The sequence below is a fragment of the Sebastes fasciatus genome, chromosome 4 (genome assembly GCF_043250625.1).
Source record: "Sebastes fasciatus isolate fSebFas1 chromosome 4, fSebFas1.pri, whole genome shotgun sequence".
Taxonomy (NCBI): Eukaryota; Metazoa; Chordata; class Actinopteri; order Perciformes; family Sebastidae; genus Sebastes; species Sebastes fasciatus.
The window spans coordinates 11,358,679-11,378,478 of record NC_133798.1 but is presented as its reverse complement, the minus strand read 5'-3'; the positions used below and the strand labels follow the sequence as shown (position 1 = coordinate 11,378,478).

The 19,800-nt window shown below is 40.4% G+C and overlaps 1 protein-coding gene across 2 annotated transcripts in view; it reads right to left on the bottom strand.

Annotated features, from left to right (window-relative positions):
• LOC141765737 (plasmanylethanolamine desaturase 1) overlaps positions 1 to 18,819 on the bottom strand; it is a 53,816-nt gene extending 34,997 nt beyond the window's left edge. Inside the window, exon 1 of one of the 2 annotated variants that reach the window (XM_074631956.1) lies at positions 18,237 to 18,819. In XM_074631956.1, coding sequence (XP_074488057.1) covers positions 18,237 to 18,396 — 160 coding nt within the window. In that variant the 5' untranslated portion in view covers positions 18,397 to 18,819. The remainder of the gene's footprint in view (positions 1 to 18,236) is intronic. The other variant, XM_074631955.1, reaches the window with a different exon arrangement.
• Between the last annotated feature and the right edge of the window lie 981 nt (positions 18,820 to 19,800).

The following is a 19,800-nucleotide window of genomic DNA, read 5'->3' as shown; positions in this document are numbered from 1 at the left end:
GGAATGGATGATAATTAGGACTTATAATTATGGATGATAATTAGAAACTCTATTCTGCAAACAAAGAGATGGGTGAACTGAGCTGAGTTGGGTTGATCCTCTACTTGGTCTCTGGCTGTAATCACTCAAGAGTAAGTGCTACTATATTGCTGTATGTGTCCCTGTATACAACTATAACTAACTGTCAATATGTCTCCACCACCAAGGACATATTCCCATGTTGAAGTGGGAGAAAAACAGTCCTTTTTGATTCTGTTTTGACCAATCAAGTGAACACACACACGCACAGCGAGGGACGAAAGCAAAGGCGAGAACAGAAAAACAGCAAACAACAAGTGAGCCAGCCGCAGTCGCACGCTGAAAAACCACCAACAGAGCTTCTGACAAAAAAGAAAGTCACACACTCACTGAACAGCGAGTCTGACAGCGGCTCAAAGACGGAGTCACACGCCTCGACCACGCCTTTTTGGGGCTTTTTTCTTCTTCCCCGTCATCTCTGAGATAAACTGTGTTTACGAACACTTATTCATACTCGTGTAACGACTGCTAACACATTAGGCACTAAATCACAGAGGGTGATACTGGATGTACGAACAGAATGCAGACAGCTCTGCTGCTCTTTTTTTATTCTCCGTCTCTCTTTCTGTGTCCCCCTGGTTTGCTCTCGGTAGGCTGTCTTCAGATGGGACCCGGGAGAGGGAGAGAAAGGGAGAGATGTGGGTGGTAAAAGTGGGTCACATGCTCAGAGAGAAAGAGAATGAAAGAGGGGGAGACAGAGAGCGACGAGGGAGAGAGACACTGAGAGGGAATGACAGTAACAGGGGAAGATGGGGTGGGAGAGAGGTAGAGAGGCACAAAGAGGGTGAGGGAGAGAGAGAGAGTGGGGGAGAAAGAGGGGAGGTCGAATTCCCTTGTTCAGAAGGAGTGGATCAGTCACAGGCCTCTTTCCTTTCATCTGATCTCAGCGGACCACAGAACCTGGGACGCACACACACACACGAGAGCAGTACACAACGCAAACACACACTCATTGGCACACACATACACACAAAACCAACATCAACGCAAAGTACACATACCGCAGATGAAGAAACGATACACACACACACACACGCAGAAGCACAAACAGTAACACTTTGTGTGGATGTGCACGCACACAACCCTGCCAGACAAACTTAATAAATCCATTACCCTGTAGATTCAACAGCAACAAAGAGAGGGAATGTGGCAAATGAGATTCAATAACGGCATACCGACACAATGGCACGCACACACACACACACACACATGAAGAAAAACAGATGCATATATCTAGACACAATAACACACACACACACATTTTAACCCACATGAGAGCCAGTGTAAGTAGGCCCTGCTTCAGCCTCCCTCCCCTGTGGAGACAAAAAAAAAAAAAGGATGGACAGATCCCATCATGTGTGTGTTTCTTTGTGTGCGAGTGTGTGCTGTATGCCATCACCTCATCTCCTGGGCTTTCTGCTACCACCATATTCATCTGCGGCCCTCATAAGGATAATTACACACACACACACAGCTCATCTCTGAAAATGCAGAGCATTCCAGCTCCTCTCTAGCGTCGGTCAAGGTCAACAGCAAAATCCTGCCTAGAAGGCTCGCCTAAAGCCATAAAATGCGCTGTGTATGTGTGTAAAGTGTGTGTGTGTACAGCGCGTGTGAGCCTGTGTCTCACATCATTTATGTGTATGTGTGCAGCGCATCACCTGCGCAAGTGCGGACAACAATCCAAAAATCGGAATAATATCTATCCAAGTATAATATCTCCCTTAAAAAATCAACATGTGCCTTCCGAGTTGTTCAAACCAAATGTTCCTTTAGAACAATCTTTTAAAATTAAATATGTTGTTGGTAAATCCTCACTAGTAACTTACTTCTGTAGAAATAAAGTTGAATTCTCAGATTTTAATAAAAAAAAAAAGTGCTATCAAAGTAATAATCTGCAACATTTTAATTTCAAATAAATGTTTGATATCCACAACTTTGACAATAAAAGTGACTAACTTTAGAGCCAGGTCACAATGGTCTTTATACCATGGTAGTGGTTGGGGGGAAAAATGGATACAGCATATTATGATATTTTTTGTGGCAATATTGTATCGATACACAGACGTCAAGTATCAATCTTTTATTATATACACTATTAACCTAATAACAATCCGACGGCCCCGCCACTGTTCTGTCTTTTACAGGTTGTAGCGGGTGCAGTCTTAATGATATACTTGTATCATATGAAACCAGAAAACCGAAGGAATCGATTGGTACCAACCATGTCATGTTAGCTTGAGAAGAACACTAAATAACGCTCCAAAGTACTAGCCAAATTTTGGTGAGAAAAACTGGCATGGCCATTTTCATTTTCAAAAACTCTGAGATGAACAGAGTGAAAAACTGTATCTTATTAGATCAAATGGATGTTGACAAACTGCATAATTTGCAGTTGAAAAATAGTAATAAATTGCAATATATTGGAAGATATATCTTAACGCAATACTCAACATATCGCAAAATGTTTAAAAATCTGAATAAAATCGCATCGGGACTTTAGTATCGTGATAATATCGTATCGTGGGGCCTCTGGTGATTCCCGCCCCGACTGTATATCATGGCCACTCAGAATTCTGGATTCCAATTGGCTGGAAGGTTTTAAGGGATTCACTTTTAGTAATTGGACAGTATAACAAGACAACTATGACGCAGGTGTTTAATTGCAGTTCTACATGAATGTGTCGATATCAAACTAGAAGTAAAGACAGCAACAGTGAGGCTTGGCTAAACATCATGGAGCTAGTGTTATTTAGTGTAACCAATAAACGACCCCAAACCTCCCCAAAAAAAAACCAAGAAGAAGAATAGCTTCTCTTTGAGAATAAGTTTGATTTCCAACATCTTTGACATTTTCAAGAATCTGGACGTCTAAATCAGCCGACCACAGGAGGAGGAAAGAGAGGACTTTTGAGGCAACTAGCTGCAATGAAGCTGCAGCCTGCGGGTCTGAGGAATAGCTGCAGGGGGAAAAGAGAGAGAGAGAGAGAGAGAGAACGTGACCAAAACTGCCGAGAAAATGAAGAGATGTGGACAAGTTGCAGGTAAGAGAGCATGAGAGACTGAACGATGGGGGCAGAGCCAGGAAACCTGTGTGTGTGTGTGTGTGTGTGTGAGAGCAACAGCGTTGTGTAATGTTATCTCCTCTGTTGTGTGGCAGGATGCAAAGATGTTACTCTATATTGAGTATGTTCAAGATTTGAGAACAATCTCTAAAATACAGATACAAGTACAACCTAGGGGTGGGCGATACATCGAATATAGTCGATGTGTGTATGTGTGTGTGTGTGTTTTGTATTTATCAAAATATATAAAGCATGTATTGCCGGTTAAAAATTTGGTTAAAGTGAATACTGTTGGATACTGTTTTATTAAATTCAACTTGTGATTTCCCCCTTTTTGCGTGCAAGATTCAAATTGTTCCAATAGAAACCACTAATGAATATAAACAAGAAGGTTTTAATGCAGACATATGCTGCAGGGACTACAAGAATCATCATATTGGTGTGATTGTATGCATCAAAGGGTTCAATTGAGCATTTATGAAGTGCTTAGAATATATTTGAAAATATCGCGATATATATCGTGTATTGAGATATTTCCTAAAAATATCACAATATTATTTTTAGGCCATATCGCCCAGCCCTAGTACGACCTGAAGGGTAATTCCCTTACTTATCCTTTGGATTAGGTAGTTATGCATTTTACATTGCCTGCAGCAGAAACATCAGTTTGTAATAAACAGAAAAAAACTAGAACTGAAGAACTGTTATAAGCAGCAGTAGCCACCACAGTTGAACACAAATAAAATCAGAGCCAAACAAGGTTGTAATCGTTTTGAATTTTCAATTCGTTGTTACTGTATTTCAGTTTCGACTTTCAAATTTCATTTTAGTTTAGTTTTGGTTGCTAGTTTTAGTTTAGCTTCAGTTTATCAGAAAGGTTTAGTTTTAGTTTTTATATTTAGTTTTCCAGTAGTTTTAGTTTGTATTTTAGGACCATCTATAATATCTCAGAAGAATGTAGCTACATATACATCGGAAATAAATGGTTGGAGAACTGTGTAGGAATGGCCATAATGTAAAGTTTAATCTTCACGTTGCTTTAGTGAAGCAATTGTGGCATAGCGTTGTCTCCTTGAAGGTCAAGTCTGTACTATGTTTGTGGTTTAATGTCACGAGAGTTGACGGAAATTCATGCTATCTCCTTTTTTTTGGTAGTGATGCATTATAGCTATAACAAATTAAAAAAAAAAACGGAAATTAATGTACGTTCATTTTTATTTATTTATTTTAGTTTTTTAATCAGGCAATATCATTTCAGTTTAGTTTTAGTTTTTATTAGGGAATATTAGGGGTGGGGGAAAAAAATCGATACAGCATAGTATCGCGATATTTTGATGATACATGGACGACAAGTATTGATCTTTTATTATATAACTATTATCCTCCTAACAATCCAACGCTATGCTGTTTTACAGAGGTTGTAGCAGGCTCAATCTTAAAGCTTAAGTGAAGATACTGGTATCATATGAAACTAGAAAACATAAGGAATCCATGTCTCGTTAGCTTGTCAGGGAGAACGCTAAATAACACGACAAATTTACGCTAAATTTTGGCAAGGAAAAACTGGCATGGCCATTTTCAAGTTGTCCCTTGACCTCTGACCTCGAGATATGCAAATGAAAACTCTGAGATGACCAGAGTGAAAACTGTATCTTATTAATAAAACTGATGTTCCCAAACTGCGTGATTTGCAGATGAAAGAAAGGTAATAAATCACAATGTATCTTATCAAAGTACTTAGCATATCGCAAAATGTTTGAAATAGCAATAAGATCGTATCGTGACTTGAGTATTGTGATGATATTGTATCTTGGGGCCTCTAGTGATTCCCTCCCCTAAAGGATATTGTTTTTATTTAGTTTCAGTTCACTAGAAATAGGTTTCACTGCTTATTTTCTTTTTCGTTTCAGTTTTAGTTTACTATAATAACCCTGGAGCCAACAGCAGAAACAGCATCAGCTCAAACTTCAAGGAAGAATAGTGCAACCCCAGGGATGAACCACATCAGAGAACTTATTAGAACTTTATTAAAAACAAAAAGTGTATCTCTATTGTCTTCGCAATAAGACAAATCACTATCCATGACCAAAAACAGTACACCTTGAGGAATTTTGCAGGAGAACTGAATCAATCTGTTGGGTTCTCTGGTGGTCCACTGCAGCAACACAAACATGCAGCCAAAAAGGTAGTGTGGAAGGTAAGTAACACTGTAAAACTGTAACGATTTGTGATTGAGGCAACTAAGCAATAACTGATTAGTAATTTAACAAAGTGTGTTGTGTCTTGAGGAAACTGGAAATATTGTTCATAGAAGGAGAGAGTGTGAGACAAAGAAAAAGTATGCTATGTGTCATTCTTCTCACTGTAGTCTTCATTAATAGACAAACCAGGTCAGTAAAATACACACACACACATAAGTACAGTACCGTCTACAGTAACTCAACGGAGCGGTTTAATCTACTGATTCTGCTGACTCTGCTAAAGTCCTCTCTGGCCCACTCTGGTCGTACGCACACTGAGGTCACAAAAACACACACAGAGGTCAAAGCCAAGTGCAGCCCATGTGACACACATGCACAAATGGATTCTGACCCCCTGACCTTCATGACCCTGGGGTCAGCAGTTCAGGGAGTCTGGTCGCACGTGTGTGCGTGTGAATGTGTCAACTGTCACATGTAAGAAGTGAGTGTTTGGAGTTTCTCGAGGAATCGTTTCAGCTCTACACTCCAGTGTTTCCTAGATTCATTCAGCAGCGGCGCACCGCCGTGAGTCCATGAACCAGGAAAGAGTCAGTGGTTAGTTCACATGTCTGTTATAACTGCAGGACAGACGAGTGTCTGTTATCTAAACTGCGAAAGTCAGTTGAACAAGTGAAGTGAAGATAATGTTGTCGGTAGCCTACCAGTTACTAGGGCTTGCTACGGTAGTTGGTGTTACCGGTGTTACACGGTGTGCGGGCACACACTGATTATATTACTTGCCCACCGCCGTTTTGCTTTTTTATAGAATAAAACCCATTTAGTTAATTTTCAGATTTCACACACAGGACAAGAAAGAGTTGACAGACAAGACGATGGACAATGGCGGCGGATTTGGTGTCAAAGCGAAAAGCAAAAGCGCCTATTTGGCGATATTTCTGATTTAAACCAAATGCTATAAGGGAACCAGAATGCTAATGAGGCAATCGTCGAGCGGAGGATGGACCGGTCCCAGCCAGTGTGTGTGGCGCAGCAGCGCCGGGTGGAAACCTGCCGCCACGCTGCGAAAGCTCGACCGCATAGAGGCCAGACACACAGCCATCCAACGTTAAAGGTCAAAGTTAAAGGTCATCTTATCTTATAAAATGTCCGTTGTAATCAGTAACACCGGTGTTGTCACAAATTTATTGAGCGTGGGAAAACATCCCTACCGGTTACAAACAGGCCAGGTAGTGAACGACTCGCTAACGTGCTGACAGATTCAGAGTTTCAGCTGAGCTACACCAGAGAATATTAGGTTAAAACAGATCGGTGATGATGTTTTGCCCTCATTGTGCTCCGTGAAATTAGCTGGAAGTGTTGTAATGCAGCATTTTACGTGGAGTGAGCACTAACTCACCGGACTCCATTTAAAAAGTAGCCTTTTAAATGCCACATTGCTTGTCAGCAACCGGTCATATGATAACAGGCGAACCAGCTTTAAAGTCAGCTTTAAAGCTTTTAAGTGACGTATTTTCTTTTTTAAATAAGTGATCTAAGTGGTTTTAATTTATTCCGATGTGAAGAGCGGTTCATGTGGATATTAAAAAGCGATAAATATTTGGAAAAGTAACTGATAAATATTTAAAGAAACTTTAAAGAACCGTTAAAGTGTTAAAATCGACAACAAAATTCTGTGTGGTGTAATTGTATTTGCACATTTTAAGAGTTTTAAGCATTTTCTCATGATTATTGGAATAATATCGTGAATCGCGATTATCATGGCCAGGATAATTGTGACATGAAATTTTCATATCGTCCCATGTCCACGCCTATAAGAGAGAAGAGAAGCTCCTGTGCTGCAGAACGTCTTTAGCTGTGTTTAATGAGAGCAGCTTGATATGTGAGCAGTCAGAGTGAGATGAGCTGAACGAGGTTGAAGATCGGTATCGCTCTTTAGATCGCTTACAGGCACTGACAACAGATCCTCCGGGGTAACTCGAGATCACACACATACAACATGTACGCCTAAAGCCTTCACACACACACACACACACACACACAGTCAAGAGATAGACGGACAAAACATACATGCTGCTCATGTTACTAGACTTAGATGTATCGCAACATACAGAAAGCAGAAGAGAAAGAACGTGAGATAACATTTGAGAAGAGGAAGAGTAAGAGAGGAGAGGAGAGGAGAGGAGAGGAGAGGCAGTCAGCGGACCGTGACACTTCAGACATATGGGAGGACCAAAGAGAGACGAGAGGATGAATAGAGAGTTGGTGAGAGAAATGGAGAGACACAGAAACAGAGGGAGAGGGAGATGTATCCAGCTGTTTGTCCATCCTAGCTTTGCTGTAATGAGCACATGTTTGGCTCTATGGAGCATCGCCAACGCCTCATCTAACTTCTCCAAACTCTAACAAGCCAAACTGCTATTTAGATTTACCTCCTACCAGCGTTGAACCGGACCCAAACAACTAAGCACATAACAGCGTGGCGCTCCCTTAAATGGACACTTTGACATTTTGAATTATGGCCGTTTATTTTTTCTTCAACAGACACTTGTCAGCATGTGGGAAACATTTCTGCTTTTTAGTTTTCGTAAAATGGCTCGGCAGCATTGTTAGCGTCGCTGAGCACATCTTCCACTCGCAGCCTGCTGTGCCCTTTGGCTGAAATGAGGGAACGCTTATAAGTCATTTGGAGATTTACCTGGTGGAAACACAAAAATGCACACGCAACCATATTCTGCTTTATGATTACAGCTAGAAAACCACCGACAACTAATTTCAACCGAAAAGCAGCATTTTTTCCCCCCCCGGAACGGTTTAGTGAACTGAAAGAGTTGATCTAATATGACATTAGACTGCATGGTTGACAGATGACATTGTCCTTCATCAACAGAACTTGTTGTTTTACAACACTTGGACAAAAAACACTTAGAATAAACTTTTATTAATAAGGCTGTCAATCGATTCAAATATTTAATTGCAATTAATCACATGATTTTCCATAGTTAATCGCGATTAATCACAAATTAATCGCACATTTTTTTATCTGTACAACATGTACTTTAAAGGGAGATTTGTCAAGTATTTAATACTCTTATCAACATGGGAGTGAGCAAATATGCTGCTTTATGCAAATGTATGTATATATTTGTTATTGGAAATCGATTAATAACACAAAACAATGACAAATATTGTCCAGAAACCCTCACAGGTACTGCATTTAACATAAAAAATATGCTCAAATCAACAAGGCAAACTCAAGCCCAACAGACAACAACAGCTGTCAGTGTTTCAGTGTCCTAAAAAACGCAAGTTGCGTTAATGCGATTAAGAAATTAGTGGTGTTAAAACAAATTTGCAGTAACGTATTAACTTTGACAGCCCTAATATTAACAGAAGTGAATTGAATAGATCAGCCCCCATTGTCTCCGATACTCGATCCAGCTATTTGAGTCAGTATCGGCCCAATATCCGATATTGGTGCATCCCTAGTAGCCGTTTATGTTTTAATTTAATTGCAGGACATATGATTATAGAATTAATACGCTAGCATGTGATCACTTTGGCAAAGATACTTGTTCTGTAAAATTCTCATATTGGCACATACCTAGCACTAAAACAGATGACAAAGATGTGAGATATTACCTGTATGGCTGCTACATTTTTCTACATGTGAAGTTGTTTATTCGGACAAATCTCTTCAGCTGTTTAAATCCCTCACTATCAATAAAAGCTGAATGGGAGCAGATCACTCAGCTTGCGAGATCAAGATCAAAATCAAGCAAAAACACATTCGTATCACACTTTGCTAGCTGGCATATTTTCCAAATGTTGCAGTGGCTTCAACAAGAAATCTGCCCTCTTTGACAACACCAGTAAAGTTTTGTCATTAAAGGGTAAATTTCCACAGACACAGCCAGCTCCTGTTTTCAAATTCTCACATATGGATACTGGTATCAGCTGGGTTCTTTTACCAAAGCGTCTTTTCATTGGAATTTGTTGTCAGTGACAAGGGATCATGAGTCACTAAACACATGTTACGCCCTCAACACTTCTCAAACAGTAGTGATGAAAAGGCTCGCCTCACAAATGCCTTAGACTTAACCGTTGCTTAGTACAAGGTAGTCCCAATAAAAACTGTTTGCAGGGAGAAGTCGGTAGATGTTTCAGGGAGATATCTGAGAACCTCGTCACACAAAACCAAATCTATCTGCCTTGATAACACAAGGGTTAAGTGGGGAATTGACCCTTAACTAACCCTTCAAGAAGGCTGGAGCCACATTCACATTTTTTTTGTTTTATAGTTTTTATTGTTTGTATTCTTGGTAATATTTTACTGTTCGTTATTCATTGTTCAACAGACCAGTCTCAAGTGATTTCTCGCATATTTACTCATGCTCTGTCGCCCTACAGTTCTCAAATAAAGCTTCACCAAAACTTCAGGTTCAATGATCGAGTATAAACTTCACTGTTGAGTGTTATTGTGTAACACACCAGTTTTGGTGTTAAGCAGTAGAATCTGTGTTGCGACAGAACGCTGCTCATATCGCAGCCTTGTCTGGGCTATTTTTACCCAGTCAGTCTGCTAACTAAGCTCCGTGGCCACTAAGTGAGAGAGGATAAAGAATCGGGACCCCAAATGCATGTGTGATCCTCTTAGCCATCAATCAGCGGCGCGCTACACTCAACAACAACAACAGGCTGGCAAAGCAAACACGACCCGAGTTCTCATCAGCGTGTTTAACAGTATGTTCACCATGCGTTTGGTTTATCAAGCTCTCCCTCCTCTTCATCCTCCTCTCATAGCTCATAATAATAATTAAAAGTCTTAAAAAGTGATGATTGTAATAGAAATTAGATCGTGTAAGTGTAGCCTATAGGGATGCACCAATCTGACTTTTTCAGTACCGATACGATTCTGATACCTGGGCTTTGGATATCGGCCGATACCGAGTACCGATCAGATACCAGTGTTAAATTAATAAGCTGATTGCCTCACTGTGTGGAAGTGACTGGGGTCATTCTTTTATGTGCAAGGGCAACATCAGGCTTGACTTAAACATTGCTTTCCGAACTTTGTAAAACAAAATGTAACAAATACATACATAGGCTAGATATAAATGAACTGAATTGTTATTTTCTATTAAAATAATAAATCGTACACCAGCAACTTGGTAAAAATCTTCAAAATTAACAGGAATTACAGTTCAAGTGTAAACCTTTTAATTGCAGTGACAAACTGGTCAAAACTTAAACAGGAATTCAAATTCCAATATAAAATGTATATGGTATATTAACTACGGCTGTCAATCGATTAAAATCTTTAATCCCAATTAATCGCATGATTGTCCATGATTAATCATGATTAATTGCAAATGAATCACACATTTTTTATCTGTTCAAAATGTACCTTAAAAGGGAGATGTGTCAAGTATTTAATACTTGTATCAACATGGGAGTGGGCAAATATGCTTGCTTTATGCAAATGTAAGTATATATGTATTATTGGAAATCAATTAACAACACAAAACAATGATAAATATTGTCCAGAAACCCTCACAGGTACTGCATTTAGCATAAAAAAATATACTAAAATCATAGCAAACTCAAGCCCAACAGACAACAACAGCTGTCAGTGTGTCAGTGTCCTACAAAACGCAAGTTGCGTTAATGCATTTAAGAAATTAGTGGTGTTAAAACAAATTTGCATTAACGCATTAACTTTGACAGCCCTAATATTAACAGAAGTGAATTGAATAGATCAACCCCCATTGTCTCCGATACTCTATCCAGCTATTTGAGTCAGTATCAGCCCGATATCCGATATCCGATATCAGTATTGGTGCATCCCTAGTAGCCGTTTATGTTTTAATTTAATTGCAGGACATATGATTATAGAATTAATACGCTAGCATGTGATCACTTTGGCAAAGATACTTGTTCTGTAAAAAATTCTTAAATTGGCACATACCTAGCACTAAAACAGATGACAAAGGTGTGAGATATTACCTGTACGGCTGCTACATTTTTCTACATGTGAAGTTGTTTATTCTGACAAACTTCTTCAGCTGTTTAAATCCCTCACTATCAATAGAAGCTGAATGGGAGCAGATCACTCAGCTTGCGAGATCAAGATCAAAATCAAGCAAAAACACAGTCGTATCACACTTTGCTAGCTGGCATGGCAAATGGCATTTGGCATGGCAAATGGCATATTTTTTATATTTTCCAAATGCTGCAGTGGCTTCAACAAGAAATGTGCCCTCTTTGACAACACCAGTAAAGTTTTTCATCTTAAAGTTGGGCTGATTGTGAATTGCGGCCAAATCAATGAGCCAGTACTGAAACCGCCGGTTGTTAAAATGTTCCATCTCTGATACTGTTATTACTAATGCTAATTACTAATTAGTTGCTGCTGTGATCTATGAATTAATGAAAACATGCTTCCATACAAACACAAAAACCTGTTGGTCCTGGTCCAACATCTCTCTCGCTCCCTGTCATCAGCTCGTATATCCAACTTTAATTAAGCTAAATGATCAGCCATGTGTGCGCGTCTGCACGTAGACAAGCTTGTCTGTTTACACGAGTGTGTGATGTTTGCGTTGCCTGGCAGTAGAAGAGACCAAATGCCAGAGTGGAGATGGTTATCTCTCTAATGTAACAGCACTGAATAACAAAGTAGATCCAATTCCATTAATGGCGAAGGTGACTCCTTAACTCTAAAAATAGGACTACCTGTCTCACCAGCTTCCAGTGAGTGAAGGGTTTGTTCTGCATTGACCTGCGAGCAGACAGATGTTAAATGAAATTAAAGTATATAAAAAGTCACCAGTCGGGTCAGGAGGTCCTTTTCAGCTCAGGGAGTCGAGGGAGGCGCTACCAGCGTCAGTGGCGTGTGAACGTGAACGCACTCAAAGTGCTGTAAGCTCTTTGGATTCAGACCTAGTGACACATGTTGTGCCCTCATATGAACTTCACAATAATGCGGTTTTAGAGATGCAGACCTTTCCTTTTCTCTGATCATCATTTCCTATTTTAGGAAGCGTTAACAAGTGGCCAACATGGTCCGTCTAGAGGCAATTAAAATGCTCAGTGAAGTGAGAAGCAGGGCAGATGGTCGGGCAAAATGTGGCACAGTCCAGCTTGATGCACAACTGGTGAGGCAGGTTTTATTCGCTGAGGTCTGAGGCCCAGCGCGCCTTCCATCACCACGCTAAAAATCAATGGATCTATATTGATAAAATGGCTCAATTTATCTTCGTTGGTTAAATGCTGCTTTCCCTCTCACTATTCTGAAACCCAATGACGGCCATTAAATGCCAGAGTTGAGCTGTGATGTCAAACGGCAGCAGAGAGTGACCTGGGACGGATCATGGAGTTAAAGGGATAGTGTGGGTGTTTAGAAGTGGGGTTTGTATGAGGTACTTATCCATAGTCAGTGTATTACCTACAGTAGATGATGGTCGGCACGCCCCCCAGCTTAGAGAAACAGACAGGAGTACCAACACGGAACCAAAGCAATGTCCTGCTGTGGACGGGGCTGGCAGCAAAACCTATTTTAGCCAGCTAAAAGAAAGGGACGCTTAAAAAAAATCAATATCAATTTAAGTGTATGCTATATTTAGAGTATTTTCGCCTGTTTACCTTGCTGTGAGACAGCTATCTATTCTATCCTTTGTATAAGCCTGTGGCTTCTTGACCTCTCCTTACACATTTCTTGCTTGTTTTTTTCATTAACTGGATTTTGTGCAGTTTTATATATGTGCAAATAAATAAAATAAAAAAAATAAAAAAATATTGTTTGTCTTATTGTGCGACTTTGGTTAGTTCTGATTCGCCAAAATCACACAATGGCAAAAACAAACTAACCGATCTAAATAACGGTAGACCAGCAACCCCCGTATCCTGCAAGGTAAAATGACAGTTTTTTTCAATGGAGTCTGGTGGCTTTGGCGGGAGCATAGATGGATACCACGGCTTCAGTTTCCTGTCGGAAAGGGCTGTCTGACGGCAAGGTAAAGCAGTGAAAATAGTCTAAATATAGTGTACACTTAAACTGATATTGATCTTTTTTAAGGTGAGCCTTTCTTTTACGTGGCTAAATTATGTTTTGCTGCTGCCCCTGTTCACAGCAGTACATTGCTTTGGTTCTGTACGGTAACTCCTGCCTGCTTCTCTAAACTGGGGGCGTGCCGACTGCCATCTACTGTAGGTAATACACTGACTATGGATAAGTATCTCATACAACCCCACTTCAAAACACCCAAACTATCCCTTTAAAACCTTGAAAGCCATGAGCAGCCTGATTACAGAGCAATTCTGGATAAAAGTCACTATGATTGAGACAAAAAGACAACGACTGAAAGAAACACAAAAGAGAGCAGGGAGTGGTTTAGCTGATGGGAAAATATTCTCTTGAAGCTATATTTATTTAACAAAACCACAACGCACACTACTACATGAGGCCTCAGGGTCATGACACAGATGCAACAGTTTGTTGTGCTGGAAACAGGCAATTCAGCCAACAACAACAACAACAACAACCGCTGTCATTTTATCTAAGTATTTGTAGCCTGTGCACCGGTGCTCCTGAAATTTAGTCTCCAGGGTCCAGACTGCTGCTTAGTTTTTATTCCGCCAGGCAGTTTTCATTCTAGACGCCTAATCAGAAACTTATTTGGACTGGGACGCCAGGTGAATTTAAACTAGCGAGGAAAAAAGAAAACCAGCAACACTCCGGACCCCAAGGGCTGGATTTGAGGATTACTGCTGTAGACTGTGTCACAGACATTGATTTTGTCCCAGGACTAAACGTCTCTCTGAGCTGAAGGCAACAACTTCACTCGCATTTAAAAAACTTAAATCCTGTGGGAGTACGGGCCTTTACCTGCTAATGCTAGGGGCATTTTAAACATATGTGCACTTGACTGGGTTTGGCCTTTAAGACCCAATCTGTTCTCCAAATGTCAAACGGGTGTGTGCAGTAATTCATTATCGTACTTCCATATCAGTGTACTTCCATAAAGTCTGGGGACTTGCGAGAGACATATTCAACAGAGAATAATCACAATTTAAGCAGCAAAGGCTGAGATATCCTGACTTTTAATTCACAGTACGGGTCAAGCGCCAAAAACACTGGATTTGACATTTCCCATGATGCATCTCTTCTCAATAGCATTGTTTGTTAGAATCTCCAGAGCCACAGAAGACATTATGCAGCAGCTTTTACAGGCTTAGTAGTCCGTGATGAGATCTTGATGTGTAAAATCTGTTGAGTGGCCCTTCAACAAAAGGGTCCCCCTACAAAAACAAATAAAATAAATAGATTTATTAGGGCTGTCAAAGTTGATGCGATAATAACGTGATAACGCAAATTTGTTTTAAAGCCACTAATTTCTTTAACCCATTAATGCAACTTGCGAGTCTTAGGTTGTAACGCCCCAAACCGGCGTGACCATTTTCAAAGGGGTACCTTGACCTCTGACCTCAAGATATGTGAATGAAAATGGGTTCTATGGGTACCCACGAGTCTCCCCTTGACAGTAGGGGTGTAACGATTCATCTACTATATCGATGTATCGATTTATATTCCTACGATACAAATACATCGATAGGTACTCGGCAGGTTGTCCTTCACGGGAGACGTATATCGATATAAAATCTATTTGAAATGCAAAAATCGATTGTATCAAGATTAAGAATCAGAATCAGAATCAGAATCAGAATTGTGTTTATTGCCAGGTGTAAGAGATTTACACTAGGAATTTGCTTTGGTTATGTTGGTGCAAGTCAAACAGTATAATAACAAAATAGATAAAAACGTTAGAATAAAATTGAATTAAAAAAATTGAAATTTTAAGAATATACAATATACAAAATAAGCTTTAAACAAAAATAAACATGATATAAACAGATAGTGCAAATATTGGGGATATAATAATAATAATAATAATATTGGGCTGCAGGGAGACGAGCACCGGTCTGCATGAGACAAGGGCGGCTTCACCCACAGGCGGTTTCCCCGTACGTTGTCGGTTTATCATTCAGAGAAAATTATTTTCCTTTCCCCGTCATGATATCTACTGTATGTAAACGCAGCATCAGCCTCACGTATCCAGCCGGAGAGCAGACGGTCCGCGAGGCAGATCATCATGATGGGAGTAAAGTAAAACACAAAACAGAAATTCAACTAACGTCAGTCTGACGTAGTTTTAAAATGTTTTTTCCAGATGTTTTCTGTATGAAAAGACCCCAAATGAACACTGTAGGCAGACCACTTGATAACTATAAGCAGATTATTTAAACAGCGTTTGTATGGGAATGATTCTGTCCAAAGCTGTTTGATCACTATCAGCTGTTTGATCACTATCTGCTGTTGATCTCTGTATTATTGATCTACTGTTTATATTGAAAATGAGAACAGAAGCAGCAGGTTAAACCACTGTTCATTTACCTTGAATAGAAATTGGTTTATTATATTTTTTGTTAAATATTGCACTGCCTTGTATCTTGAGAACTGAATCAGCGGGTCCTGCAGTTGCACTTTTTATTATTTTCAAATAAAAGGTGTACGTATGTATTTGCCATTAATCGTTGTTTACTTGTTTATATCCATAATTAATTTATCCCTGATTCCCTTACAAGAAACACTTTGAGGAATCCTGACCTGCTCTGTCCAGTATCAGCTATTTATTTCACAGTCACACTGACTGAATTTTTGGCAAAAACAGTTACTGAATCGATTTAGAATCATTGAATCGTATCGTATCGCTCTAGATGAGCCAAATATCGTCCTGAATCGTATCGGAACCATGGAAATCGTATCGTATCGTTGTAAAAACGTATCGTTTACCCCTACTTTACAGACATGCCCGCTTTATGATAATTACATGCAGTTTGGTGCAAGTCATAGACAAGTCAGCATACTGACAGCTGTTGTTGCCTGTTGGGCTGCAGTTTGTCATGTTATGATTTGAGCATATTTTTTTATGCTAAATGCAGTACCTGTGAGGGTTTCTGGACAATATCTGTCAATGTTTTGTGTTGTTAATTGATTTCCAATAATAACTATAAACATATATTTGCATAAAGCAAGCATATTTGCCCACTCCCATGTTGATAAAAGTATTAAATACTTGACAAATCTCCCTTTCACGTACATTTTGAACAGATAAAAAAATGTGTGATTAATTTGTGATTAATCGTGATTAAATATCTTTATCGATTGACAGCCCTATTTTTTTGCATACAAACATGCACTGCCACTGTTATTATATATTTTCTGCTGCTGTTAAAAGTTTGTTTACATCAATAAAATGTGTTAACAGACCTACAGCAAAGGCCAGAGTTTTCTGGAAAGCTTTGTAAAATCTCCCCAAATTTGACATTAAAAAAAACGTGTACCGGGTTTAGTAAAACTGTTCAATTACATATATAAATATCCTTGTAATTAATATTTTTTGGGGTCTTTAATGCCTTCATTAGAGAGCCGTCAGTAGCCTGCAGATGACAGGAAATAAGGTGAGAAACATGGGGAATGGCATGCAACAAAGGTCCCCAGCCAGGACACAAATGTTGCGGTTCATGGTCTTCGCCCTAACCCCTATCAGGGTCTCTGTAAGTATGGATACGAATAGGCCTACACCCCAAGACTCTGTGTGTCTAAAGTCAGAAACTGATTCTGAACATTGAGCTGTACAGTAGTTTCTAGGCATGTAGACAGACTTAAAGCTGGAGAAGGCAGGTTGGAGCAAATATGATTAAAAAAAAGTTATTTTTATAAAACGGTCACTATATCCTGACAGTAGTGCATGAGACGGGTAATCTGAAAAAAATCATGTGCCTCTGTGTCCTCTGTTGCTCCTAATGGCATCAACAAGATTTCACAGACCGGAGGAAAACAACCAATCAGAGCAGAGCTGGAGCCTTGCCATCTATAGGCAGCTGTCAATCACTCGTGAACTCCGATCAAACGGTTAAACTAGGCAGCGCTGATCAAATATGAATCAATATTCTGTTACTATAATGCCTATTTCTCTCATAATATGTTTCAGAAACTTTTTTTTTGTAACCCAGCAGCCATGTTGAGATCAAGTGGAGGAAATACTAAGCACCGCCCACCAGCCGGAGCAAACTTTCTCATTTTACAGCTAAACAGTACACTACAAGATGATTCTGAAAACATTTAACGCGAGAAATAGACATTACAGTAACAGAATGGAGTTTACGAGTGATTGACAGCTAACTCCGTTGAATGAACAGCCAATAGGAACGCTCTCTCTCTCTAAAATTACCTGTGATTTTCCAAAGTCTCCCGTCACAGGCTAGATTTTCTAAAGCTTGAAAACAGAGCCATGAGGAGGTGCAGAAGTCTAGTATTCTCTCAGAACACTTAAATTACAGTATGCTGAAAGGTTATTATGGAATTTTTGCCCAATGATGCCAAAAATATTCTGCCTACTGCCACTTTAACTTGGGTACAATTCCCTTTGGGGTCCACTCTGAGTTAAAAGAGAAAGTGATGTTTAAAATGTTGTATTTTGCTCAGTGTTATTATACAGTGTGGACACAGTCTATCAGATATCAATAACCAAAACATATTAGGGACAAACATGCTTTTCAGTGAGCTGCAGACTGAAACATGTGGTCCATGTATCTGCAGACAGCAGGCCTTCACACTGTTTAATGCAGATTACATGACAGACTGTATAGCCATAATAAGATTGTAGTCATAAATGACATATCAGCCTATAGACAGCCTATTCACAGTGTCTCCATCATCATCATCATCATCATCATGTCGCACTGTGCCTCTTAAAGGCCTCTGTTAACATCTCTCATTCTCAGCCACGTTACCGACAAAACAACAACACAACCGACTACAATCCGTCCTCACCGGGAGAGTAGAGCCTGGCCAGCTGTCTGGCTCCGGCGTGCTGCGGTCCCCAGCGAGGCTCCGCGCTGCGTGCAGCCGCCCCGTGCTCGTTCCCGTTCGGATCCTCCTCCGCCATGGACCGGTACCTGATGTCGGTCTCGGAGAGCAGCGACGCCGCCATAGTAACTCCTCCTGCCGCCGCTCCGGTCCGCTGCACCGCGCTGGCTTTAAGACATCAATTATAGATCTGTCCCGGTCAATCAATAGCTGGTTTGTGTCCCGGGCCTCCGGTATCTGTTGTTGTTGTGTCTGGATGGATGGATGAGGAGGAGGAGGAGGCTGGACCGACTGATACTGCTGGATGGATCAGGTACCGGAGCAGCCTCATACCACCCGGAAACACACAGACCTACTTCACAGTTTCAACCGCTGTAGTCTCTGTCATGCACCAGACATCTTGCATAATGTGTGTTTGACAACATTAAAACACGTGAAGTTGTTTATATAGCACGGCTCTTACCGCGCAGGTTCACTTGAGTTCAACCAACTTTGTTACTGCAGTTCAACTGAGCTGCGTTCAGGGACCGTCTGCATCTTCTGCTCTTCTGATAAATAGTGGAAGTGGCAGCCTATACCTAAAAATCTGTTTCTGGTGCGTGTGTGTGTGTGTGTGTGTGTGTGTGTGAGAATGGGTTGTCTGTCCTGTACACACAACAATAGAGACATTGAACAATAAAATCAGGACACTTTAATGCACTTTAAACAGCTAGTGGAATCATCTGCTGCAGAAACTTGTAAATTCCCAGTTCCTTAGTTAGTAGTAGGTCTATGGGTTAGGACAGGTAGTCTATGGGTTAGGACAGGTAGCCTATGGGTTAGGACAGGTAGTCTATGGGTTAGGACAGGTAGCCTATGGGTTAGGACAGGTAGCCTATGGGTTAGGACAGGTAGTCTATGGGTTAAGACAGGTAGCCTATGGGTTAGGACAGGTAGCCTATGGGTTAGGTCAGGTAGTCTATGGGTTAGGACAGGTAGCCTATGGGTTAGGACAGGTAGCCTACTTGTGGTAAAAAAGTAACAAAATGAATGTGTAAATAAAAAAAAAACTTGAAAAAAATAATGTATGCCATCTTTGTAATGTAAAACTCAGTTTATGTTGGTAAATTAAATGTGTGGTTTAAAGGGATTGTGTGTAAGATTCAGAATTGCTTGTTAACAGCGACACCTTGTGGCCGTTAAGTCAACGATAGTCAGCGTCGGGCTCGCGCTTGTGCTCGCTCTAAATAGACATGAACGAGCATCGCTCAAAAGAGTGAGGAGACACACGTCAGCTAAAACCACAATACCACTCTATATTTCACCTGCTTGGCAGTAATGTTAGCTGACCAGACGAAGGTCTCTCCATGAATCAATGCTGATCCTAGTGTTGGCTTTTCCTGCTTCGCCTCCCGACCGCGCACGCCTGGAGGGAGACACCGGCACCCGGTCGGAGACGATAACGTTTCTCGCTGCGGAGCCCCGTCACTTAAGAAGTTACGGAAAACCTCTGTTGGTCTGGAGGAGCTGCAGCAGTTATTTTTTGCAC